A 26,190-nucleotide genomic window follows, 5' to 3' on the forward strand; every position below is an offset into this window, starting at 1 on the left:
TCTCTCCAGCAGATACCTACCTCTCTTGAGCTGGGGAGCCCATAAAGCACTATTCTCTACTGCTCCTGAACACAGCAATTTGGAATGAGTGAATGTAGAGAAGATTCCTTATTTTAAGCAGAACCACTAATCCAAGCAATACACCCACTTGTCCCCACACGACATTCATGGGGTGTTTTCAACCACATAATTGCACTTCTTGCAACATCTGCTTTGAATTTGTAGCAAAATATATACAATACACAAATTACAGGGGCTGAGGGAGCTGGGGTGTTCAGTCTGGAGAAGAGGAGACAAAGGGGGGGACCTCAAAACTCTCTACAGTTACCTGAAGAAATATTGGAGTGAGGATGTGGAGGTCAAGGGGGAGGTTCAGGCTGGATATTAGGAAATCATTTCTCCACTGCAAGGGTTCTCAAACATTGGAATGGCCTCCCCAGGGCAGTGGTGGAGTCACCATCCCTGAGAGCATTTAAGCTGGTGTGGACCTGGCACTCAGGAACAAGGTTTAGGATTAACCCTTTAGTGCTTGGTCAAACGTTGGACTGGATGATCTTGAAGGTCTCTTCCAACCAGATATATTCTGTGATATGCCCAGATTCAGATACCAATTTTCTGCCAACTTAAGAGGCCTCTTAGATGTGCAAGATACTCTATGTTTAGAGGAAAAGACTTGGAGATTCAGTTGCCTCAAGATATATTTTCAAGCCCAATTGTATGCTCACATTAAAAAGAGTCACCTTCTCTAAGGAAATCCTCTGTCAAAGGAAAAAAATGCTCACTCTTGGCTTTCCAGGAAGGTTTGAAAACATGTCACATGTTTCAAGATGGGGCTGCAAATGTATTTCAAGAGCTGTGGTTTTAACCACCAAAATATGTGAGCAAACACAAGGTATGATTCTTAACGTAAGTTTTCACTGGCACATCATGAACTTCAATGCTTTTTAAAGCCTTCTTGCCAAAAAAGCCATAGAGGGAAGGAAGGTGGGGTGTCAGGAGAAGGAAAGGGGTGACAGAGAAAATAGCCACACACTTACCAGGACAAGACAAGTGTCTACTAATGAAAAGGTGCCAGACCGTCCTATGCCTGCGCTGCAGTGAACGACTGCAGGTCCGTGCTCGGGACTTAGTGACCCAGATTCTCGGACTTTAAAGAGGAAGTTCAGGAATGAAGCTGGGGATTCAGGAACTCCAAAGTCTGGCCATGTCGTATAATGAAAATGAAAGATCATCCTGGACTCGCCACTCTAGAAAGGAAAACAAATAAACAATACAACTAGGAAGCTTTTTGTTTAGTCAGCACACGTCTCCCCCTTCTAAATCAAGAGCTGGTTTCTATTTTGTAGTCCCATCCACACAAACAATTCAAGAACTTCAAATTGTATGACAACAAACACTGCAACCTGAAGCAGTTTTCATCCAAGTGGGTAGTTTCCCCCTTCATAATTATTACCTTTTTTTACCCTCCTCCAATTTCCAGTATTACATTTGGTTTGATTTACTATTTGCTCCCAAATGCTCCTCTGGTTTTTCACCATTTGTCACTGCTCCCTAGTCACAAGCAACAGGATGAGGGAAATGGTCTCAAGTTGCACCAGGGGAGATTTAAGTTGAGCATTAGAAGAATTTTTTTCACTGAAAAAGGGTTCTCAAGACTGGAGCAGGCTCCCCAGACAGGTGGTTGAATTGCCATCCCCAGAGTTGTTTAAAAGACAGAGATGTGGTGCTGAGGGACGTGGTTTAGCAACAACCTCAGCAGAGTCAGGTAAGGGTTGAATCTTGAAGGTCTTTTCCAACTGTGACAATGCAGCTCAATGTCTGACAGCAGTTACTGACTGCTAGCATTCACGTGACTGAAAAAGGTACCCACCAGCACTGTAAACCCTTTGCAATCTTGCTGCCCTCCTCCCGCACCCAACTGGCTGCAAGTACTGAAATGACAGCATCTGACAAGCTTTGATGACAAATTTGGACCTGCTGTTAAATGCTTGTCTTCACCCCTGTGATTCTGAAACAACTCCATCACTGATTAAGCTCAGGCATTTCAGACAAGTTCAGTTATTTTTATCCTGCCTCCATCTAATCTTATTTTCCACATAGATTGAAGCCTACAGAAACCTCCACAGAGTTGGATCAGAAGTAGATTTGAAACACCAAGAAAAAGCTGTTTTTTTCCTTTTCAGCAACATTAAGATATAGTGATGGTATCTAAATAAATTCTACTCAACTTCTTCTGAGGGACAACTTAGGGAACTCCTTTGTGCAACCAAAATAATCCAGTTCATGGTTACCACGGTTAAGACAAATGCTCTCTCATCTTGTCTTTTACCTTCATTGCCTGATACTGCCAGCCTGGAGGACTTTCAAAGAAAACTGTGGATATTGACTGTGCATTTGAGAGTGACTTGAGTTATCTTCCAGAATATCTTGCCTCTTGGTTGAGAGCTCAACAAGGACAAAAAAGCCTGGTCCATCATTATAGGAGAAAGTGCACATGGTAAGTTTTCAAAGGGGGGAAATATCCACCAAGGCCTAAATGGGATAAATGCACTGGGATTTCCCTTCTTCATTTGTTTGAAGCAAAGCAGTAAAAGAAAGTTTGCATTTTCAGCTGGGATGTTCTACAGAGCTTCTGTTCCTACTCCTTTAACTAGTGAGTTAATGGACTAATCAACTGAAATGACTCATTTGTTTACAAATCATGAAGGAGGCTACTGACATCATAAAGCAGGGAATTAGAGGATTTTCAAGAGAACTCTTCTTCAGCAAATTTCCTCTATTTCCAAGAAAATGAATCCATTCATTTCTGAACAAAATGAAGAGGAAATCAGGAGAGCAGAGCTAACTGCATCTAGAGCAAAGGTTGAAGTTGTTTCCTGTGAAGCTAGATGACTTTTGGCAGTGGTAACTGAAACTTTCCCTCTCCAGATTGTTAAACAGCATTCCAGATGAAAGCCTGCCTTACACCTTCAAAATGCTCTTATCTACAGAAGACAAAGGTGACCTGTGGGGTTTTCCTTGAGTTTATTTTCAACTCCTGCACTCTAACAACCACTAGCACCCTGCTCCTAAAACACCAGTAAGTACTCCAAGCACATGGCCACTTGTCACCCTGCTCTTCCACTAAAAACTTAACGTAGGTGTTTCTGCAGGAGAGACAACACAATCCTATTGTAGATCTCATCACCCTCTAACCCACAGAATTACTTTTTCCTTCCCTCCTATATGAAAGGCTTTATCCATCCCACCGTTTTCCATCACTCCAGCTTATCTTAACACAGAGTCCTTCACCTTTCTGTGTGAGTCCTCTTTCAGTGCACCACAACTGGCTCATCTTTGAACTTGCAGCTTCGACTCATACAGCCAAATCCCATTTGAATACTTCAAGCCTCCCACGTTCTCACTCTCAACCAGAATGGCTCTTTCAAGTGGTGCCTGGCAGTCAGGCTGCAGAGCTGAAACACTGTCTTTGTGCAAGCATCTGTGCCACCCTCTCTGACAGAAGTGCCCCTTGTCAGCCAGCCGTGCACACAGCTATCACTTACGTGAAATGATGCAGAACTGTAACGAGAAAAGGTTGGGCTTGCTGAAGATTCACAACACTTACTTGATTTTAAAGAACAACTAATTTTATTTCAAGTATTATCAGGAAACTAGATCTTCTGAAGACAAAAGGCTGGACTTCCAAGAGTCAGGCAGTGATAAAAAAGTGTTAGGTATATTCTACAAAAGCAACATATTTCTGCATGATAGCTGAGGCACCACTGGGCACAAGGTGCACGTAAAAGGGGCAATGGGCATGAACTGGAACCCAGGAGGCTCCTTCTGAAGGTAAGGAAAAAGTCTTTCCCGTGAGAGTGACAGAGCACCGGAGCAGGCTGCCCAGAGAGGGTGCTGAGTCTCTTTCTCTGAAGAGATTCCAAAACCCACCTGGACACTGTGACCCTGGGCAACCTGCTCTGGGAGATCATGCTTGAGCAATCAAGCTGGACTAGATGATCTCTAGAGGTCTCCTCCAACTTAGTATTCTTCAGATTCTGTGAAAATGAGTCAAATGTTTCTAGTGGAAGTCTCACAAACTACTGGGATAAGTTTCCAGGAGGCTCAGGGGTGACCTTATTGCTGTCTACAACTACCTGAGGGGTGGTTGTGGCCAGGAGGAGGTTGCTCTCTTCTCTCAGGTGGCCAGCGCCAGAACGAGAGGACACAGCCTCAAGCTATGCCAGGGGAGATTTAGGCTGGAGGTGAGGAGAAAGTTCTTCACTGAGAGAGTCATTGGACACTGGAATGGGCTGCCCGGGGAGGTGGTGGAGTCGCCGTCCCTGGAGCTGTTCAAGGCAGGATTGGACGTGGCACTTGGTGCCATGGTCTGGCCTTGAGCTGTGTGGTAAAGGGTTGGGCTTGATGATCTGTGAGGTCTCTTCCAACCCTGATGATACTGTGATACTGTGAAGGTTACCTCCACACTGCACAGTTCTCCACTGCAGCAGTCAACACTGCAGCATAACCAAAGGATGATCAAGCCACAAGCCATGCTCCAGGTTACAAGCAGATATCCACACAAGGACTTTTGCAGAACAATAACACAAAGCCATTAGATGAATTTTCATTGAAACAAGTCCTGCCTTAACTTTTTTACAGTGCTTATTCAATCACTCAAAACAAAATGTACAACTATCTTAGAACAACTTTGGCTTGCTGGGCCACTTGAGAGTAAGAAGATAAAATACTAGCCAAATGCTCACAGAAAGTTGACATCTTCAGTGTCAAGCAGAAGAGGGCAGGAAAATGATGGCCTGTCAGATATCACACACCCCTCAGAAAAGCCTTCACTCATTGCATAGTTTGCAGGCTACTGAATGGTACAAAGGTGTCAAACACACCTGCAGCCCCCCAGTTGTCCTGTATGTAACGATCATGCTGTGAGCACATTAACAACTCATTTGATCCAATGGAATTGAGAAGCTGCACCACTCTGAGCACTGAAAAACCTTCCATCCATTTCCACCATGACCTGTTCTGTTTGTTCATTCTAATGCTTAGCAACACAGGTTTTAAAACGTACATAAAAATGGCAGCGAGGATAATGGACCAAATAATCCTCAGAAACAGCCTGGAGTTTGTGTTGGGGTTTGGTTTGGGGTTTTGTAGTAACAACTAGTGCATTTTAATAGCATAGTGCATACCCTTGCAAGCCAACTTGGCAAGAGCTACCCCCACCAAATCCTCAAAACACTTCACATTCACAAGAGTCTGGGTTCTCTTTTCCTATGAGACATCAATACCTTTCCTAACACCTCACTCCTATTTTCTGTGGTCATAAAGACATCCCTGCTGCAGTTTGACAGAGTGATATGAGGACATCCCACAAATTTAAAAGCAGGGTATGGCAAGTTTCAGGAATCACTTCAGAGCCCTACAGGAATTCCATCCATCCTACACATCCTTATGCAGACACCACTAGGACCCCAGAGCATCACCTGCCAGGACCCTGCTTGCTTCCACAAACAAAAGATCTTTTCAGAATAGGTAAACTGAACTACAAGCAAAGCAAATCTTGTCTCCATGAAGTCCACTGACTCCTCCTGCTTCACCCATGGAATCTAACAGTGAGGGCCACAAAGCAGCTTTGTGTCATTTCAATCTGACAGCGATGGCCACGCATAAGCTTGGTATTAAGTTGCGGATCTGTTTTGCAAATAGGGTTCCCCAAATATTTACTGTTTGCAGAAGACTCAAGATTCCACTTGGGGATTATTAATGGTCCTTACACCACCAGTGTCACATCTGGTTCATTTATTCTCCAGCAAGCCTTTTCCTTGCACACTCTTCCTTCAGCTGCTCTGTTCTTATTTCTAGGAACCCACTCTGAGATATATTCATGAAGGTTTCTCCAGTAATTGCATTTTCTTCTCAATGCTCTATTTCCTCATCCAGTCAATCCCTGATTTCCCTCACTTGCTCTCTCACAACTTCCTGGAATTCCACAGTATGAAGACATGAGTTTTGCTTATAAGTATTTATTATGTGTCACACTGCAGCTCTCTCCAGGCTATCTGGGTTGCAGAAATCAGCAGAAATCACTGAAAACAAAAGTTTTCTTTCTCTGAATGCCAGTACTTATACCCATGACAAGGAAAGCTAAAATTAGCAGATATAAATATATATATAAAAGAATAATAATATGAATATATGCATTAAAAAATAATGATATTTCCAGAAGACAGCTCTCGATATCTACTAACTCTCCCATAATACTAATCACAAAACATAGCAACCCTATCCAATAAGGTTATTTTACACTATTTCCCTTCTAGCCATCTTTTCCAACAGAGGCAAGAGTTTGGAGAAGCCTTCACAGTCAGTCTTTCCCCAAGGAGAGTTCTAAACCTGAGCAACTACAGCAGAAAGTAGTGGTAAATTTTCCTGAGAGCTGACAACTGACACCAGTTTGTGTGCACAGTGGAAAGGCAGCTTCATTTCTATGTTGTAAATCAGAGCCTAGGTCAGGACAGAGTTTGGGAACAGAGTGGCTAAAGAGCAGCCAGAAAGAAAGGGACCTGGGGGTACTGGTAGATAGTAGACTGAACATGAGCCAGCAGTGACCAAGAGAGCCAACTGCATCCTGGCCTGTATCAGAACAGTGTGGCCAGTAGGACGAGGGAGGTCATTCTTCCCCTGTACTCAGCACTGGTCAGGCCACACCTTGAGTACTGTGTCCAGTTCTGGCCTCCTCAATTCAAGAGAGATGTTGAGGTGCTGGAACATGTCCAGAGAAGGGTGTCAAAGGTGGTGAAAGGCCTGAAACACAAACCCTGTGAGGAGAGGCTGAGGGAGCTGGGGTTGTTTAATCTGGAGAAGTGGAGGCTCAGGCTTGACCTCATTGCTGTCTACAACTACCTGAAGGGAGGTTGTGGCCAGGTGGGGGTTGGTCTCTTCCCCCAAGCAATCAGCAACAGAACAAGGTGACACAATCTCAAATTGTGCCAGGGGAAGTATAGGCTGGATGTTAGGAGGAAGTTCTTCACAGAGAGAGTGATTGGCATTGGAATGGGCTGCTCAGGGAGGTGGTGGCGTCACCATCCCTGGAAGTGTTAAAGCAAAGCCTGACTGAGGCACTTAATGCCATGGTCTGGTTGACTGGCTAGGGCTGGGTGCTAGGTTGGACTGGATGATCTTGGAGGTCTCTTCCAACCTGGTTGATTCTATGAAAAAAGGGAATTCTGCATCAATGACCAGGAAGACAAAGCACCTTTGGAGTATAGTCCAAACTTTTGGAAAGATAGGAATAAATATCACCTCCTTTCAAAGCTTTACCAGACTACAAAGCCCAAACAGCACAAACAAATGTTTGCTTACAACAGACAGAAACAAATCAAACTGCCAAAGGCCTTTTAAGCCTCAAAACAAGACACTGTTCACTCCAAACCCCACCTGTACTTCTAGCTGATTTTTAAACTAACCAAACCAAATCAGCACCACCAAACCCAATCAAATTCAGATGGATAACAGCATTAAACAAGCACTTTACACAGAGGTTTTCTGCTTATGCATTGCACAGATTTGTTGCAGTAACACTAATTTACTGGAGTTCAGAGTGGTTGTGTGATAAAGGCAACTCTAATTCTCTCTGTTTTCAAGGGAATATACTGACATTCCTAAAGTATTTCTGGAATTCAGAGTATATTTCTTTTGTGAGTCATCCTATATTCTAGGCGTCAAGTGGGTAAATGTCTTACTACTCTGCCCCCACCAAAACCCTCTCCAGAGTAAGTTGTATAAACAGAGTGGCTTGAAATGTGAGCTCAGCTGTGAATACTCAGTTCCCACAAGTTTTTTGCTGTAGTTATGAAATTCTTCTTCTTTACATTCACAGTGTTAGTCTATAATCTATGTTTTCTGTTTGACTACCCAACTATGGTCTGGTTCTTGCAACTGGCTTATATAACAAATATTCTTTGGAGCAAATGAACAGGGAGCCTTAAAAGAGTGGAGAGGCATTAAACTAAAACTACAATACAGCAAGTTTGCTAAGTATTTGTGAAACTGGTTTAGGTGACATACAAGAAGCTCTGTGCAGTTCTGATGGGCTTGCAAAGCAAACCCAGACATTCAAGTGCTCCACAGCTCCAACTCAGAAGGCTATCACAGAAACATCCAGGTTGGCAAAGCCCTTCAGGATCACCAAGTCCAACCTAGAACCCTACTCTAGAAGATTCACCTTGAACCACATCCTTAAACACCACATCCAAATGACCCTTAAACACATCCAGGGTGGGTGACTCCAACACCTCCCTGGGCAGCTCATTCCAGTGCCTGACCACTCTCTCTGTGGAAAACTTTTTCCTAATGTCCAATCTAAATCTCCCCAATCTCAGCTTGAGGCCATTCCCCCTTGTTCTGTCTCCAATTACCTGTGAGAAGCGACCAGCAGCAGCCTCTCCACAACTGCCCTTCAGGTAGGGAATATAATAGGGAGTAAAATACACACTGTGTTGGTTCCAGCTAATGTCACATCCAAACAAACACATATCATGAAAAATGAACCTTTGAACACAGGAAGTTTATGATCAGGGGCCAATGTCAGCCAGGTAATTACACAAAGAAGCCTTTTCAGTACTTAAACTGCTGAGGAAAGTTTCCCTTTCTCAGGCATTAGCTTGCAAGTACTACTCCTCTTTTCCTTGCCTTTGCTTTCAGTAAACAAATAACTAAACAAATTCTTCAGGTCAATAGGACAGAATTTGATAAATCTCTTCTTACACTGAATAGGCCAAGGAACAACACTGCAAGGTTTACCATGTTGATCTCCTATTGTAAATTCAAGTAGTTTTGACTAAATATATCAATCTTCAGTTGTAGAAAACAACATGTAAAGGCACATCTTCAATCTTGCTTTTCCCAAATCCACTGCCAAAGCAGCCTTCAATAAAACTTGGCCATAGCAGCACTTGCAATTAATGTAAGGCCAAGTTTATAGGGAGGCAAAATATCTTACAAGACAAATTCCTCATTCCTATGCTCAGCTCTGAAACAGAAACATCAAATTCCACCCTAAGCTCAGGCCAGAATCATTTTTATTTTGTTGATACTCACTTGATGAAATTGTCACAGTGCTTCATTTTTAAAAGGATCTTAAGGAGCAGAAGGGGAGGTGTAAGCAAGAGGAGATAAAGTTACCCATAGAATCATAGAATCAACCAGGTTGGAAGAGACCTCCAAGATCATCCAGTCCAACCTAGCACCCAGCCCTAACCAATCAACTAGACCATGGCACTAAGTGCCTCATCCAGGCTTTTCTTGAAGACCCCCAGGGACGGTGCCTCCACCACCTCCCTGGGCAGCCCATTCCAATGGGAAATCACTCTCTCTGTGAAGAACTTCTTCCTAATACCATCTACAGGTTGTAATCACTCCTCCCCCCAAAACAACTTAAGCTAGCTGGAGTTACATTATATGGAAAACTGAAGTTCCATTAAAAGAAAAAAAGAAGCAATAAAAAACCCCAAACAACAAACTGCCAACGCCAGCAACAAAAATAACAGAAATCCCAAACAAGCAAACAAAACTCCCACATAATAAAAACAGTAACTACTGAGTCTGATTTCTTATATTCAAAAGAAATCACAACTTTCAGCTCCTAAGTTTCTCCTTTTAGGGTATTTCTTACAGCTCCTCTCAGAATCACCACTGCCATCAGTTGCAATTCAGCACCTCAAAGCACTGCCAAGTGAAGAATGTGAGTATGAGAACGCTGAAGCTGTTATCTCATTCAACACAGAGATTAATTTAGGTCTAACTCCCTCGCTACTATGCCACTTTAACATCATCAGAAGCAAAATACATTACAATTTTCAGGGGAAAAGCTCAACCAAACCCACAGTGACAATATGCTGAACACTTTTCATCACATACTTAAGGCCAGGAAGAGGAAAGAGGCTGAGAAAGACTTACATTGATATTTTCTAATTGCAGTAGATGTACTGTGTAATAGGATTTGATGTCTTCAGATACTAGCTTCACACGGAAACCTGTTTCACTGAAGGTCATAACTTCTTCTTCTTTTGTTGGCCAGTACTGTGCACACTTCACCTAAGTTAGTTCAATAAAAAACAGCAACAAAACCTGATTAAGCATCCTGGTATCTTGGGCTTTGCATAAGCAGAATCTGAGACCCTGTTATTTGATACAACAGATTGGATACAAAGACTCTTAAGTACCTAGTCCAAGTATAAGGAAGTCTCAAAGTCCATCATGTTTACAGGCAAGTCACTACAACTGTTTCAGTGACCATTAAGTTTCCAGCTTTATCGGTTTGTGCTTCCACTTTATCATAGGGCTGGTGAGTTTTGAGATACAGCTCAACCCTTCTTCCTCTCCCCCTTCTACTTCTCTGCAGTGAACAAAGACCTTTACTCAGCTATTTCAACATTTCCCTCCTCTGTTTCTGATAATGCACACACACACACAGCACAGCTGCTGTGACACATCCAGTTTTCCCAAGGATTCCAGAAAGCTGGTAGATTCTAGTGAAACACAAGAATGAACTACCAAAAGCAATGCAAAACTGTCCTGAGTCCTTTATACCTCTTGCCCTGCACTCAAACTTTCTGCAGAAAAACTGTGTAACAAATTAAGTGACTTATCAATGAACTAGGCAAGTATTTTGTGCAAACAAATCTCTTCTGAAGAAAAACCTTAAACCTCAGATGATGTGCATTTCAAACTAAAATTCACAGTGGCTTTAGGCACATGACAAGACCTATATCACACCAGAAGAGTCCTGCATTCTGCACCTAACCCACCAGATGTTAAAGAACCAAAACCATCTGGGGAAGTTTGATAGTTGCTGGGCAGCAGCTTGTTGCCATTGCTACAAGCAGTTAATATCACTCTATAGCATATATACTGCTATATATTTAGAAGAAATACTCTGAAAATAAATTAGAAGACAATTTGGTTTCCCACTTTCCATTTTGGTCTACAGCATCTTACACTGCTTCTACTCCATCATTACTTCTGTTTCTATACTCCTCTCTCTCAGGTTATTCCTTTCCCTTTTCCAGATGTATATTTATTAGCTGCTGTTCTCACCCAACTGACATTCATACCTTGGCTCCATCACTTGAATGTTACATTAAGCACAGGTTATGCTGCACACCAGTAAGAACATCTGTTAGTTCTTTTAACAGAGCAATCACATATCTTCCAAGTGCACTAAAATGATGTGGCTAACTTTGCTATACTTACCGAGTCTTTCTCGACAATTCTGTTCAGCATCACAACTGCTTTGGTTTGCTGCTGCCATACCATTAGCCAAAAATGACAACATGTATTAGGTAGTGGACCCTGTGTAGTGAACAACAACAAGAAGGGTGTAAGAATGCGTAGGCAAAGCAGTGTTTGAGCAGAGATAACAGCTCCCTGTGTGAAACAGGAAAATGTCTTCTCCTGAAAAGTTTAAACAAACTCTTAACAGCATGAGAGAAGTGAAAGGCAAGGAAAAAAAAACACACTGCATCATTCTGGATCATTCTACTACTTAAAAATATGGGAGTTCTTTGCTTGGTTTTGTTTAATGAACAAACAACCAACAAAACAGTAAGAACTCAGGGCAAGGATGTTCCAGTTTGGGCACCAACAAAGACGCCCAAGAAGAAAATCTACTGCAGGCATGCTCAGAAGGTACAGGATGAAATACAGAGTAGAAGATATTGTTGCAACCTGTTGCCAAAAGAACCGGAGAGCAAGAAATACTTTAAAAGTTTTATATGCAGTAAACAACTCAGAACACTTAATTCCTGTCATCTTTTGCTTATAAAAGAATGCGTTCACAACTAGATCAAACAGGCAGTTAGGAGGAGATACAGATCACAGAATGTTGTTAGGGGTTGGAAGGGACCTCTAGAGATCATCAAAGCAGGATCAGCTATGGCAGGGGCCACACAGGAACACATCTAGGTGGGATTTTTAAGTCTCCAGAGGAGATTCAACAGCTTCACTGGGCAGCTTGTTCTAGTGCTCCAGCACCCTCACACTAAAGAAGTTTCTCCTCATGTTAAGTTGGACCCTCCTGTGTTCCAGTTTGTACCTGCTATTCCTTGTCCTGTCACTGGGCACCAGTGTATAATTCAGAGACCAATTAGTATAGTCCACAGAGGTCATTCAGATACAAAATACAACCATACATACGCCCCTCCCCCAGCTTTTCAATCTCCATAACCATCTAGTAACTAGTACTACTCACCTGGGTTAAAATGTAGTATCTCTGGGCTTCTTCTATGACCACTAGACTGGCATTGATATAGTCATTCTCTGTGTTCTGCAGCTTTACACGACTATGATCATCTAAAATGCAAAGAAAATCAAGAATGAAGGATGCACACATCTCTAACAGACAAGCTGAGCTCTGACAAGCCATTGAAAAGAAACTCTGCAGTACTCACCAAACGGCCAAACACAGGTGAGGCTCATTTCACTTGGCTAACTGCCTCCTTCTCCCCTCTGAATTCCACCAGAATAATTGCAAGCAGCTTTTAACAGAAGCTGCTCAGACAACTGGAACATCCAGTTCTCTTAAATCAGCCATACACCACACATGCTGAAAGGTGCTCACAGGGTCCCTCAACAATTGCCTTCTCTGAAGCACATCCAGAGAAGGGCCAAGAGGATGCTCAGAGGGCTGGAGCAGCTCTGCTATGAGGGCAGACTGAAAAAAATGGGGCTGCTCAGTCTGGAGAAGAGGAGGCTCCCAGGTGACCTTCTTGTGGCCTTCCTGTATCTGAAGGGGGCATACAAAAAAGCTGGGGAGGGACTTTTTAGGCTCTCAGGGAGTGACAGGACTAGGGGGAATGGAGCAAAGCTGGAGGTGGGGAGATTGAGACTGGATGTGAGGAGGAAGCTTTTCAGCATGAGAGTGGTGAGAGCCTGGAATGGGTTGCCCAGGGAGGTGATTGAGGCCCCACACCTGGAGGTGTATAAGGCCAGGCTGGATGAGGCTGTGTGCAGCCTGCTCTAGGGTAGGGTATCCCTGCCCATGCCAGGGTGTTTGGAACTAGATGATCCTTGTGGTTCCTTCCAACCCTGACTGATTCTATGATTCTAATACAGCAGCACCACAACACAGCCCAGGCAGCACCCTACCCTGTCACAACAGATCACATCACTGCATGATTTCCTTTCAGTCACAACAGATCACATCATTGCATGGTTTCCTTTCAGTTCAGAACCCCAAGATTTTTAGTGAAGGGGCAGAATCATAAAGTCACACATCCTAAAGAAAAACAGTATCTAACTGCAATATTTCAAACCAAACTTTGATCTCTTACAATTATACACCCAAGACAGAGGATTCACTTATTTATCACAGAATCACACAACGGTTTGGGTTGGAAGGGACCTTAAAGATCATCTAGTTACCACCCCACTGCCATAGGCAGGGACACCTCCTACTAGAACAGGTTGCTCAAGGCCCCATCCAACCTGGCTCTGAACACTTTCAAGCCCGCAGCCTCCACAACTTGCCTGGGCAACCTGTTCCAGTGCTTCACCACCCTCGTGAGGAAGAATTTCTTCCTTACCTCATCTAAATCAAGCTTCTTCCAGGATGGAGCCATTATCCCTCATCCTGTCCCTCTTCAGCTGTCGTGTAGGTCCCTTTAAGTTGTGCAAGGCTGCTCTAAGGTCTCCCTAGACCCTTTCTCTTCTCCAGGATAAACAACTCCAACTTCATCAGCCTGTCCTCATCAAAGAGGTGCTCCAGCCCCCGATCACCTTCATGGCTCTCAGTATCCTGTCCTTCTTGTGTTTAGTCTCCAGAGCTGGACAGAGTACTCCAGGTGGCATCTCACTAGAGAACAACAGATAGGGAGAATCCTCTCCCTCAACCTGCTAGCCCTGCTGCTTTAGGGAACAGGCAAGCAAGAGACTATTTAAAGTTCTAACTCAAATACAAGAATAATTATCAGCCACTCACTATGTCTGTTCCTAGAACCTTCCAGTATCTGATTTTTCACTCTGTGGAGGACATTTAGGTAATCAGACTTGTTCACAGTAAGTAATCCCTCAGTCATGCATTAGAATTGTATTAAATAAACAGCATTTTTTGCTTAAAATTGGTACACAACTGCCTGCCAGGAAATGAGATGCAAGTGACTGCAAGGCCCTTGAAGCCCAACAGCCTAGACAAACTTTTTACGAGGAGAATAAATCAACAGCAGCAAACTAAAATGACATTAAGAGACTTCAGCACATTTCTGGAAAAGACTTCATAAAGTGTCAGAACTGAGAGTTTTTAACCTATGTCCATCTGGTTCAACCCACAGAACCCATTTTGGGTGCAGACTGCTGGCACAGCTGCTGTGAAAATGTCAGCCCACTTCTCCCTCTCCTATCCCTGCACCAAAAGGCTAAGTTCCTTCTGACAACCCCCTTGGGAAATGCACAGAATCCCTGAGTTTTGGCATGAGCATCCCCCAAGTACTACATTAATGAGATTAAGTCCCTGTATCACAGCCAGTCTGTACAGCACAAGGCTTATCCAAGAAGTCCATTAATATGACCCCAGAAAGCCAAGAAGCTGATGGGAATCAAAAAATAGTTACTGACTTGGGCCCTTGTTTTAGAAGCTGCTCCTATGATTTTATTAACACTTTCCACTTGTTTGGAGACCTGAGAAAAGTGCATTTGAGCTGCTCTGACACCCTCCTTTATCTACAGGCCACTATCAAAGAGGACCTTGTTGAATTCAAGGAAATAAATCCGCAGTACCTGGCTTTTTCTGTCTGTTTTTCTGAAGATCTGGGGTCATTACTCTGCCTCCTTTAGCTGCTAGCTTTTACATGCAGCCACCTCTAAGCGTGCAGAAAACAGAAATATGCTGCAAACCTATTTTTAATAGACAAGGATGAGAAAGTTACTGGTTTAATCTGTTTTCACTAACATTCCAGCTGTAAGGCAATGCCTCCTTGACTTTGAGGAGTCTTGAAACAATTCCTTACACATCTGCATGAAGAACAGAACCTTATCAAGCCGAGACACAGCAAAATGAGGACAGATGTGCGTTTTACAGTCCAGTTTCTCTCCCTGTGCTCTTTTGCCTGGATAGGAAAGCGTTACTCTTTCCTTTCGTGTATCACTCTATCTGAAATGTTTCTACTGGAGAGAAACCAAGACCTTTGTAAATATTACATGCCATTTGCCAACAGGAAAAACTTAAGCTCTTGTTATAGTAAATCACACATACCGGTGCTGGTGTTCTCGGAAAGGTGACGTCAGCCTGGGCTGTTAACAGTTTAATCACCCAGCGGCAGCTGCTGCAGTGCAGCCAAGCAGCAGACAACTGCCAGGGCCCTCAGGAGGTTTCCTACTGTCATCCTTACACACGTTTTCAGCCTCATTTTTTCCTTCTCATAAATTCTGCTTCGTAAACATGACAAATAAAATTTCACTGGTTTCTTTCTTTTCCTAGAAGCCCTTTAACAACCGATTCTCAGCCTCCCTCCACCGACCCGACTAAACCAGAGTTGATCCCAGAAAGGCACTGGCACACACTCCACAGGACAAAGCAGGCCACTCGAACATATTGATTTCCTTTCTTTCAAGGGAAAATGTTCCTAAAGGACACAGTGACCTAGAAACCTCATTCAAGTCCTGGCTTGCTCTTCTGAATTAAATGAAGCAAGCCAACTTTTGACAGCGAGTCAGCTGTAACACATCTCCCGTAGGTAAACCATTTCCAGTTACGAAGTACTTGAGATTTATATGAATGATAAAACCTATCTTAAAATCTCATCCTAAAGTCTTATCTGAAATGTTGCCATGCCCTCAACAGCTAATGTATAGTACTCGCTTTCTGAGTGCCAATTTCCCTATTTCAAACAACTAAGCAGCCCAAAAAGGAAGTGGAACCCTGAAAAATGTTTCTCATTCTGGCTCCTGCACTAAGAAAACTCCTCCCAGAAGGACCCCATCTGAGATAAGCAAACTCTTACTACCCACTTCAAGCGAAGCCCTGTCCCACTGATATCACTGACAACACTCCTCCTGTCTCAAATAAGGTCAAGATTTCCCATTACACATCCATTTGCCCACTCCCTGCTAAAAAGAAAATGACATATGAGCTCCAACTGAGACGCGTAAGGTTTGGCACTTTACATCACCCACTTCTTGCAGTTGGTTAAGGAAAGGTTTTTATTTGCAGACAACAGTTTCTAGAAGTGAAACAGTTGCAGAACTTAAATTTTTCTATCCAACAGATGTCTCAGGCTCCCCAGACACAGAGCTGTTAACAACAAAGGAGGGTGATATGCTACTTAGTGGATTAAAGAAAGTCATAAATAAAACATGTAGCCATAAGCCATGCCAGTGACCTGGCCTGACCCTTTCCCGCCTCCCAGCAGATCCCCTTCAGTTCACTAATCTCGGTCGAGCTGCTAAATTATTCAAATTACAATACTCTGTCAACAGACTCACAGCTCAAGCTTCAGAGGTAGCCTAAGGCCAAGGAAAGGCAAAGTGACATTTCCCCACCCTGTCACTGGCTGTACACCATGAATGTCATATCAACCATAGGGGAACTTGTCAGTGAAAGCTGTTTGCACTGAAATACATAAATGCTGCAAAGGATCCTCACACTCTCAAGCAGGACTGTGAAAAAAACCCTGAAGATGCAATAAAGTTTAGGTCAGTACATGCTGTAAAATTCTCCTCTTCCTCAAGTCCAACGAAAGAAGGATCTCTAAAAGCAGTTTATATTTCTGGTAACAAGACGTTTTAGAGAACCATTAGATAACATCATAGAAATGATCGATGTCAGCTTCTAATACAGACAGCAAGAAGTGCAGTAGGCTTACTTTGGACAGAACATCTCCCTGTTCTCAGAACACACACTCAAAATGCAGGACAGAAAGGGAACATTTCTGCAATGGTCATTAATCAGCACTGTCTGCAAAACCATCCACGTCAGCTCCAACGCTGTTCCCTGTAAAGCACAACACTCTCCATCTTCCCCTCTCCCTGGTATAGACTCCATAACCCAGTAGTTGAAAAGGTCCAACACAAAATACACCAAAGGCCACAAGAAGAGAGAAAATCACAAGAGGAAACAGAAGCAGCAGGCAAAATTATTGAGCTATTGGGCTACACACCATATTACAGTGGAAACTGTAAGCTCCCAACTACCCTCCAAAAGCAAATGGGGAAAAATCAAAACTCTGCCAATTTTGCCAAGGGCATTTCCTTTTTGCCTCTAAATCTGGGAGCACAGTAGACAGATCTCTAAAAGTGTTTATGGTCAATCTGGGACATAATCCTCTGATATCAAGTAGGTGCAAGATTTAGAAGGAAAGCAGTAACAGAAATCTTGGAGTTTCATTCAAATCATCAATAACATATAATAACCTCTCAAGTTATTTTCCTCTCTTAATGTTTTCTGAGAAATGGTTTCATCTGTCAGGAAATGACTGGCTGTCAAACCAAACCTATTTCAGATTAACTTCCTGTTTCTATAGCACTGCATAGTCAAAATATTCCTCCCCCTATGCTAGACTAATACCAAACTACTATTTTTTTTGGCTGGCCAAAGACTCTGGAGGGCTTTTACCCAACCAAACTTATATACACACACACCACAGCTCTTGAGCCAACAAAACTGGACACTAACAAAAACATTTATGAAACTGGAGACAATGTGCAGTGGGCAACGACTATTTGCCCTTCCCAGCTGAGAGGAATCAGCTTTGACTTCAAAATGTATGGAATGAACAAAAAATGGATTTCATTGTAACTGTATGATGGTTGAAATGGGGCAAACCAACCCAAAGCATCTCTTCCCTGCACTTGTAATTGACGCCTTTTCCATAAGACAGAATCATCTTTGCATTTCTTCTTGCCAACACAGCAGCTCAGGTTTCAGAGTGGCTTGGCCACTGTCTAGATAAACAAATCATTTTTTCACTGCTATGGAGATGTAAAACATTTTCATCAAGTTATGTCTTGCAGTATGTTTGAGTAGCTAGATTAAAAGTGTACCTCTGAAGGCCTTTGACCATCTGAGATTATTAGCACTATTATCAAAGACTGTTTTCCATTTAAACACTGTCAAAGAGCAGCACATGTGCGAAGTGAAGGACCAAGACGTTAAGAGTCTGTCAGACTCTTGGGTGATTAGATGTGTCTCCCATAGTGACCAGTCTGCACACAGAACCACAGACTGATAGAGGCTGGAAGAGATTTCTGGGGACCATCTAGTCCAAGCCCTCTGCTAAAGCAAAGTGATCCACAGCAGGATGACCAAGATCACTCCACCCAGGTGGGCTTGAAATCTCTCCAGCAAAGGAGGCTCTACAACCTTTCTGAGCAGCCTGTTCCAGTGCTCTTTCACCCTCAAAGCAAAGAAGTTTTTCCTTAGATTTAGGTGGAACTTCCTGTGTTCTAAGCTAGTGGCTGTTGTCCCTTTTGCTGTCACTGGGCATCACCCCAGCAACTTAGAAATTTAGGTGCTGGTGTCTTGGGATGTTTTCTACCATATGTTCCCTTCCAGGTGTCCTTCTTTCAACTCTCACTCTTGTTACACAAACAATTACAAGTTATTTGAAAATACATGGATATAAAATTCAGCAGGAATTGGTTCAAACAATGTTTTGCTGTTTTTCTCATTCAGCCTTGCTTAGTGCCCAGTTCTGCAGGCTGTCTTGCTCACCCAGTTCAAACCTTCTTTATTCCATAAATGCCAAAAACCCAAGGCATGCCTCTTAAGTTCACCATCTTAGCTCAGCCTTCATGTTACACTTCACATCGACTAGCATGTAATGACTCCAACCCTCTCCTGAGCCCAGCTACAACTTCAGGACTAGGCAACCAGCAATAGAACAAGGGGACACAGTCTCAAGTTGTGCCAGGGTAGGTATAGGCTGGATATTAGGAAGAAGTTCTTCACAGAGAGAGTGATTTGCCATTGGAATGGGCTGCCCAGGGAGGTGGTGGAGGCACCGTCCCTGGGGGTCTTCAAGAAAAGCCTGGATGAGGCACTTAGTGCCATGGTCTAGTTGATTGGATAGGGCTGGGTGCTAGGTTGGACTGGATGATCTTGGAGGTCTCTTCCAACCTGGTTGATTCTATTATTCTATGCCTTTCTGCTCTTTCACAGAGTCCAGGGATTAATACAACCACACAACTAATTTCCTCCTGGCTAAACAAGCAGTTTGCAGGCAAGCTTTGCTATGACTAAGTGGATGGTGCTCTTCACCATTGTAAAAGGCATGTGATGGTTAAGGAACATTGTGAGCTCCAAAACAACTACAGGAGATGAATACAAAGCATATCTCCATATGCTACTGTGGCAACCATTATTAGATGGTACTTAACACAATGTCTTGAGTTTTGGTTGGGTTTTTTTTCACAATTTGGTCTTTTTCACAATTTTGGTCTTTATTTTTTTTCTTAATTTGAGAAACAGTCTTCTACATTTTACAAAGAAAGAAACCCCACAAATACACTGAAGGAAAGTTGCCCTTCTCCCTGCAGCAGTGCCTAAAAAATTAAATCCACAGATGGAAGCCGCAGTAAATGCACAAATATAGCTTCTGCACAAGATATTAGATCCAGGAATAGAATCTGGGTCTTAGTGGTTCAAATCCAATTTCCTAACTTCTCTCCTTACATCTCTCATCCCAATTTAGATATGAAATAGAAAGTGAATAAAACATGATCTACTTTACCACCAGTAAGATGCTATAGCTGTGCTGTAACAGGACAGTAAACCTGAGACACACAAATAGCTCTGCACAGCCCAATGAAGGTCCAGCAGAGGCCTATTTCCCCTTGCCAAGCACAGAGCAGAAGTTAGTAAGCCTTGGCTAATGTGAGGTATCCTCGCCAGAGCTGTACCACTCACACAGACCACACTGGGGAACGCCACACAGACACAGGCTGTGGGTTGAACATGGAAGCTCAGCTTCATCAGAGCACAGCACTACGATTCAGAATTAAGCCAAGCTAGATCTCTTTGGGTAAGACCTTTCCTTTATCTTAGGCTACCATGGACAAGTTCTGACAGCAGCACAGCTTGTGACCAGCATGACTCAACCTAAGACCTTTTCCATGGCATTTTGAGAAGTGCTATGCACATGCTGTTACCACAACTTTCAGTTGGAAACAAGGAGTCCTGCACTTCTCCAAAACCTACAATAGGTATGCAGAGTGGGCTCTCAAACACAAAGCCCCAGTACACCAGCAACCCTTCAAAAATTCTAGGTCCAGTAACAAGGTGGTGTTTATGAGCTTCTGGTGCTCTGGGAAACTTCATACTAAAGAGCAGACAAACATTTAGCCTGATCCAATCTCACCAGTTTGTAATAATCTTTTTTTTCTAGCCCTGTTGAAATTGATTTCTGATGGCTTTCCCCAGCTGTAACTCCATATTGATAATATTCCACTAACACCTCTGTAAAAACATTTTTGATGACTACTTCTGAAGTAAATGGTGTTGAAAAAAGTCCACAGCAACCCAGTAGCAAAAAAAAAAGGGTAAAAAAAATCTGCCTTCATGGGGGATGTAAGTCATTATGTCAAAAATATCACTTTATGGCAGGTAGTAAAATACAAAGCACTCCATGCCTTATCTACTTGCATTGGGAAAATGAAAGGAAACTTCATGCAAATCTTTCTACAAATAGAAGAAAAATGACATCTCAAGAATTTTTTCAAGCAACAGCAGAAATCAAGTGGCATTTATCCACAAATCTTATACTTGTGCAGTCACCCAGCCCAAAGGCAAACTGTTTATGTTAGTCAAGGATCATTAACTTCTGTGCTCAGCAGATGTTGAGGGTGTTTTTATGACAGATAAAGTAATTTCCTTATGAAAAAAAAAAAGTCTTTAAAATAATACTCTGCAGCTCACAAACTTTCACCTATATACTAATAACTATGCAAACATCTCTCATTCACCACGCAGCACAGTCAAGACTTTTCTCCCATCTGCTCACACACCATTTGCATGTGTTACAAAAACCCACATTTATCATAGGGTACACACCTACAGAAATAAACAAAACACTCCGTCTACAACAAGCATAACTTACACCCAGATTTCATCAACTCAGTTAAAAGTCTACAAAGTTTACTGCAATCATCACCCAAAAAAGATACTCACAGGGACTAACATCTCTGTATCTGTTCCGATTTCTGTTTTCTGGGTATTTTGCAACTCTGTGAGGATAGTCACTGGATTTATGTCGAATTTCCTTTGGAAGACAAAAAGAAAAGCCAACAAGAATTTATTTTCAGCCAGCTAAGTTCATTCAGGTTAGTGTTCTACACATCTCACTGTAAGACTGTCCAGTTTATTAATAATTAACATTTTAAAGCCAACCTTTACTGCGCCTAAGTTTTATTTTCACTCAGAAAATGTGTCTCTCACTCACCTAAGTTAGTAAGCAACTGATAAGTTGCTAAGCAACTGATATGGCAGCAATAAAGGGGAAAAACCCCAGCTATTTACTATGCTTCAAGTTTATGTTATCTGCCACAGTAATAACAGACTCAGATAGGTAGAACTGCTCCTTTACGCCAACTAGCAGCGCAAATCCCCACAGAGGTAACTGAACTATTTCATGATTTTATGGCTGCTGTTAACAGCCACAAGATTATTCTTGGTGATTTGATGGCACAAGCTGTATAGCTGTAGTTAAACGTGACCCAAATGGGAGGCACAATTCTAGACTGACAAACAATGTGAAATCAAAGTTCTGCACTAACAGAAACCTTTGAATATCTTCCATGTGCAGATGATCAAAACATTTACACACTGTTTTAAGAGCATTCTGATCACATACTCTCAATGTTCAGTTTTGTTTATTTTTTCCCCTGCCAGTGTATTTTTCTACATCTTCCCCAAGATACAGAGATTTCTTCATGTAGACAACTGAAAATACAACTGAAGTGCTATTGATGAGCAGCCTTCAATGAACTGAACCTTTACTTCTCCATGATGATGCCACCTCAGAAGGTGCAAAACAAAAGAATTAACATTATTTTTATCCAAATTCTCCTTTTGTTTTCAGATGCTGCTGCTACATGCGAGCACTACATCCCAAAGAGCATTTACAAGTAAGCATTCTCTGACCTTCCCTATGCTTCCACCATATTTTGTCTTTTCAAACTTCATAAATACTCTATACACTCCAAGGCAGTGAGCACAGCCATGGAGGATTTAAGTGGAAATCTAACACACATAGGGTAGCTCCACTTTCAGGCATCTGCTTTGTGACATTACTTCAGGGCAGTGCCAACCTGTGAAGATCCTAAACCACAACGTGGGGTAGCAACTGTCAAGCAACAAGGTTCTACACATTTGTATAAAACCCCTTGATTTATTAGACAACTTGGGGGGCTTATCTTGATACAGCACAATGGAACTTGCCTTCTCTAGTTTATATGGCTTACAAGCTCTAGAAGCAACCATATGCATGTTGAATAAATGCATCTGGCAGGCATTCACTACAAAGTTCCCATGAAATGCAAGTTTTGTTACAAGATGCAACGTAGTTTGTTTTGAAAAGCATCCTCTGTGCACAGAAACAGACCTGGTATTTGGTCAAGAAACACTACAACATCCAGAAGCACTCCTGCAGTGATGGAGGTGGGGCAGGCTTGCTAATCAACCTAATTATTCCTATAATCAGTTAACCCACATATGATCCAGCCATCAAATGAAGAAACAAACCAGGTGCCAAATATAACTTAAGGCACAAGAAAAACTTGCACTGGAAGAAAGAAAAAAAGTCCCAAATTATTTATTTATTTATTCAGTCATCAATTCAAACTGGATAGGAGCTCTGGGAGACAGCATAAATATTCCAAGCTTCACAGGACTTTACCACAAGTCTTGGGAAATTAATGGAACTGAAAGGCAAAGACACAAAATTCATCTCAGCAAGAAGAATAAACACAATAATCAATGTGTCCTTCAGAGAAGCTTACACTTCTCAAGTCAAGTATGTGTTTCTTATTCTACTCAGCCCTGTCTATTTTATCTTTTTAAGATAAAATTCTCCTTATAATGCAAAACAAATGCCATAAGCACTGTGAAAAAAGCCTGAGTTTTTTGCAAATCACAAATCTAACACCAAAATCTTTATTAAAAAGCATCTTACAGAGTAGCTATAATAAAACTAGGAAGTCTGCATACAATGCTCAGAAGAGCTTAATATGTAATTTTCTCTTCAGTTCATAAACCAGTTTGGGTTGAAAGTGACCTTAAAGATCATTTGCTTCCATCTCCCTGTGTCACAGGCAGGGACCAGGCAGTTCAAGGCCCCATCCAACCTGGCTTTCAAAACTTACAGGCTTGAAGCCTCCATGTCTCTGGGCAACCTGTTCCATTGCCTCACCACTCTCATGGCAACAAACTTCTTCCTAATGTCTAATCTAAATCTAGCTTCTTCCAGTTTGAAGCCATTACCCCCTGTCCTGTCACTCCATGCCTTTTATTAAAACAAAACAAAATCCATCTCCATCTGTCTTGGAGCCTATTTCAGACACTGGAGAAGGTTTTCTTCACCAAGAACAACTAGATACTATTAAAAGGCGTTGGGGAAGCTAATTTGTTCAGTCTGGAGATACCATATATATATACACATATATATATATACATATATATATATATATAACATGTGTGTGCATTTCCCTAGCCTACCAAAAATGCCACTTACAGAATATTCCCCTTAAAGTTTTATTTCATTATCCCAGCAGAGTTTATTTCTGCTGTTCCCTGTTAAATCCAAGCCACAGTTGGATAACACAGAGAATGTTTTGGGCTGGACCTTTAAAGGTCATCTAGTCCAACCTTCCTACAGTGAGCAGGGAGATCTTCAACTAAATCAGGTCTACACATCTAGAGATTGTGTATTCGAAAGGCACAAAGCAAGAACGAGTCAGAGAGAGAACGTGCATTTTGGGCTGTTTCTCTCTGTCTGAAGAACACTGCAGACAGGTAACTGCTCAAACAACTGCTCTGGTATGATGAGCTTATACACGAAGTGCAAGAACCGCGGCACCAATGGGCTCAAAGGCTATTGTCAGAAGACAGCAATCTCGCTGTTCCTAGAGAAAACGGGGGCGGTAGGCTGCTGCCCTAAGGACAACTGCGCGGGCCTGCTGCAGCGGCGCCGAGGGCAGCGGCAAGCGCCGAGTGCCGAGGCCGGGTGCGGGAGCGCCTAAGGAGCGGCAGAGCAGCGCGGCTTCACTTGAGCGCCCCGCGCACGGCCGCCAGCAGCCGGCTGAGCGCGGCCAGCTCGGCGCATGCACGGTCCGCCGCCGGCAGCCTCCGCCGGGCGGCGCGCAGGCGCAGGAGCCCAGCCCGCCGCACCACGCGTGCGCGCCGCGCCGCTGCCGGGGCGAACCGGCCGCCTCCGCCTGCCCGGGAGCATGCGCAGCGCCTCGGCCGCAGTTTCGCCGTGCCTGCACCTGAAAACCAGCCCCGGCCCAGCCACTTCCGCTCCCCGCCGAGGCGGCACAGGCCGGCCGCGGTAGGGACAGAGCGGCAATGCACGCCGCCGGCTCACCGCCCTCTCCGAGTCGTCCCTCCTGGCCGGGCAAACGCCGGAGCGACTCCTCTTTACTCACCAGATAGCGCGCTTGCCAGTCGTTAGTGGCATCAATCTCCTGGAACTCCCGCTCGATGATGGCGGACATGGCGGTGGCCGAGGCCAAAGCTTGAGCCTGTCCGGAGGCCGGCGAGCTCCCGACCACACGGGAGCCGCGAGTGCGCTCATACGCTCGCAACGGGTCCCGCTGCCGCCGCCGCCGGGCGCATGCGCGGGGCTAGCCCACGCCCTCCCAGCGCTGCCCAGCCACGCCTGCAGAGAGGCGGGAAGCACCGCGGGCACGTCATGGGCCGGGAGGCTGCCCTCAGGTAACCGGGCCGCAGGGGCTGCGGCGCCTTAGCCGAGCGACGCACGGCTTCGAACGCACAGCAGGTAACGAGCTGTTGGTGTCATAGGCTCCTTTCGGCTGGAAAAGCCCATCAGGATCATCGAGCCCAAGGCTGGTGTTAAACCGTGCCCCTCAGCACCACATCTCTGTGTATTTTAAACACCTTCAGGCATGAGGATTCAACTGAGGAACCTGTTCCAGTGTCTGAGAACCCTTTTATTGAAGAAGTTTCTTCTAATATCCAACCTAAACCTCTCCTGCTACAACATGAGGCCATTTCCCCTTGTCCTATCCTTGTGACTTGGAGAAGACTGACCCATATCTTGCTACAACCTCCTCTCAGGCAATTGTAGAGGGCAAGGAAGTCTGCCCTCAGCCTTCTTCCACCAACCCTGCTTGCCTCGGACGCCTCTCATAATACCTGCTCTCCAGACCCTTCACCAGCTCCATGGCCAGTCTCTGGATCTGCTCCAAAACCTCACAGGCTGTTTCATAAGTGAGGGGCCCCAAACTGAACCCAGTATTGGAAGGAGGGCAAGTGAAAACGTGAGCAGAGACCAGTGAAGAGATGAGGGCTTCCTGCCGGTGATCCCGTGGCCCGGTTAAGCCAGGTGACAGCCTCTTTGCCTTTCATTACCTGAAGGGGGCCTATTAGAACGCTGGAGAGGGACTTTATACAAGGGCTTGAGATAACAGGAAAAGGACAAACGGATTTAAACGGGAACAGGGTAGACTTAGAATGGATATTAGGAAGAAATTGTTCAGAGTGAGGGTGGTGAGCCACTGGAACAGGTTGCCTGGGGAGGTTGTCAGTGCCCACTCCCTGAACGTGTTCCAAGGGCCAGGCTGGACAAGGCCTTGAACAACCTGGTCTAATGGAGGGTGCTCCTGCCCACGGCAGGGGCAGTTAGAACTAGATGATCTTTAAGGTCCCTTACGAAGCAAACCATTCTGTGACTCAGCTGCTCATTTTAAAAAGCAGAAGTACATAAATGTAAATATGTCAGACAGGCAAATCCTGGTGAGACTTGGCTGTCCAAAAAGCAGAAGTGCAGCGAGGCACAACGCAGTAGCTCTCTGCCACCGCTCCTTGGTCAACAGCTTCAGAAACACTCAGTAAACCCAAACGTCACCTCGGGTTGAGTCCTGGCCGCATTGTACGAATTACGGGGATGACAGCATCTGCTTAGCATCATGGAGAGGTGCCTGGAGGCAAGCTACGCTTCACACCACAGTGCAGGCTGATGGTAAATG

The 26,190-nt window shown here is 43.8% G+C and overlaps 1 protein-coding gene across 2 annotated transcripts in view; it reads right to left on the reverse strand.

Annotated features, from left to right (window-relative positions):
- PTPN2 (protein tyrosine phosphatase non-receptor type 2) overlaps nucleotides 1-24,791 on the reverse strand; it is a 35,842-nt gene extending 11,051 nt beyond the window's left edge. For both annotated transcript variants that reach the window (XM_064150266.1, XM_064150265.1), the window contains exons 1-6: nucleotides 24,628-24,791; nucleotides 21,155-21,245; nucleotides 12,248-12,348; nucleotides 11,251-11,349; nucleotides 9,955-10,092; nucleotides 1,038-1,247 (exon numbers count right to left, since the gene is read on the reverse strand). In XM_064150266.1, the coding sequence (XP_064006336.1) occupies nucleotides 1,038-1,247; nucleotides 9,955-10,092; nucleotides 11,251-11,349; nucleotides 12,248-12,348; nucleotides 21,155-21,245; nucleotides 24,628-24,696 (708 nt within the window). In that variant the 5' untranslated portion in view covers nucleotides 24,697-24,791. The remainder of the gene's footprint in view (nucleotides 1-1,037; nucleotides 1,248-9,954; nucleotides 10,093-11,250; nucleotides 11,350-12,247; nucleotides 12,349-21,154; nucleotides 21,246-24,627) is intronic.
- Between the last annotated feature and the right edge of the window lie 1,399 nt (nucleotides 24,792-26,190).

The sequence above is a fragment of the Pogoniulus pusillus genome, chromosome 10, assembly GCF_015220805.1.
Source record: "Pogoniulus pusillus isolate bPogPus1 chromosome 10, bPogPus1.pri, whole genome shotgun sequence".
In the NCBI taxonomy this organism is placed as follows: Eukaryota; Metazoa; Chordata; class Aves; order Piciformes; family Lybiidae; genus Pogoniulus; species Pogoniulus pusillus.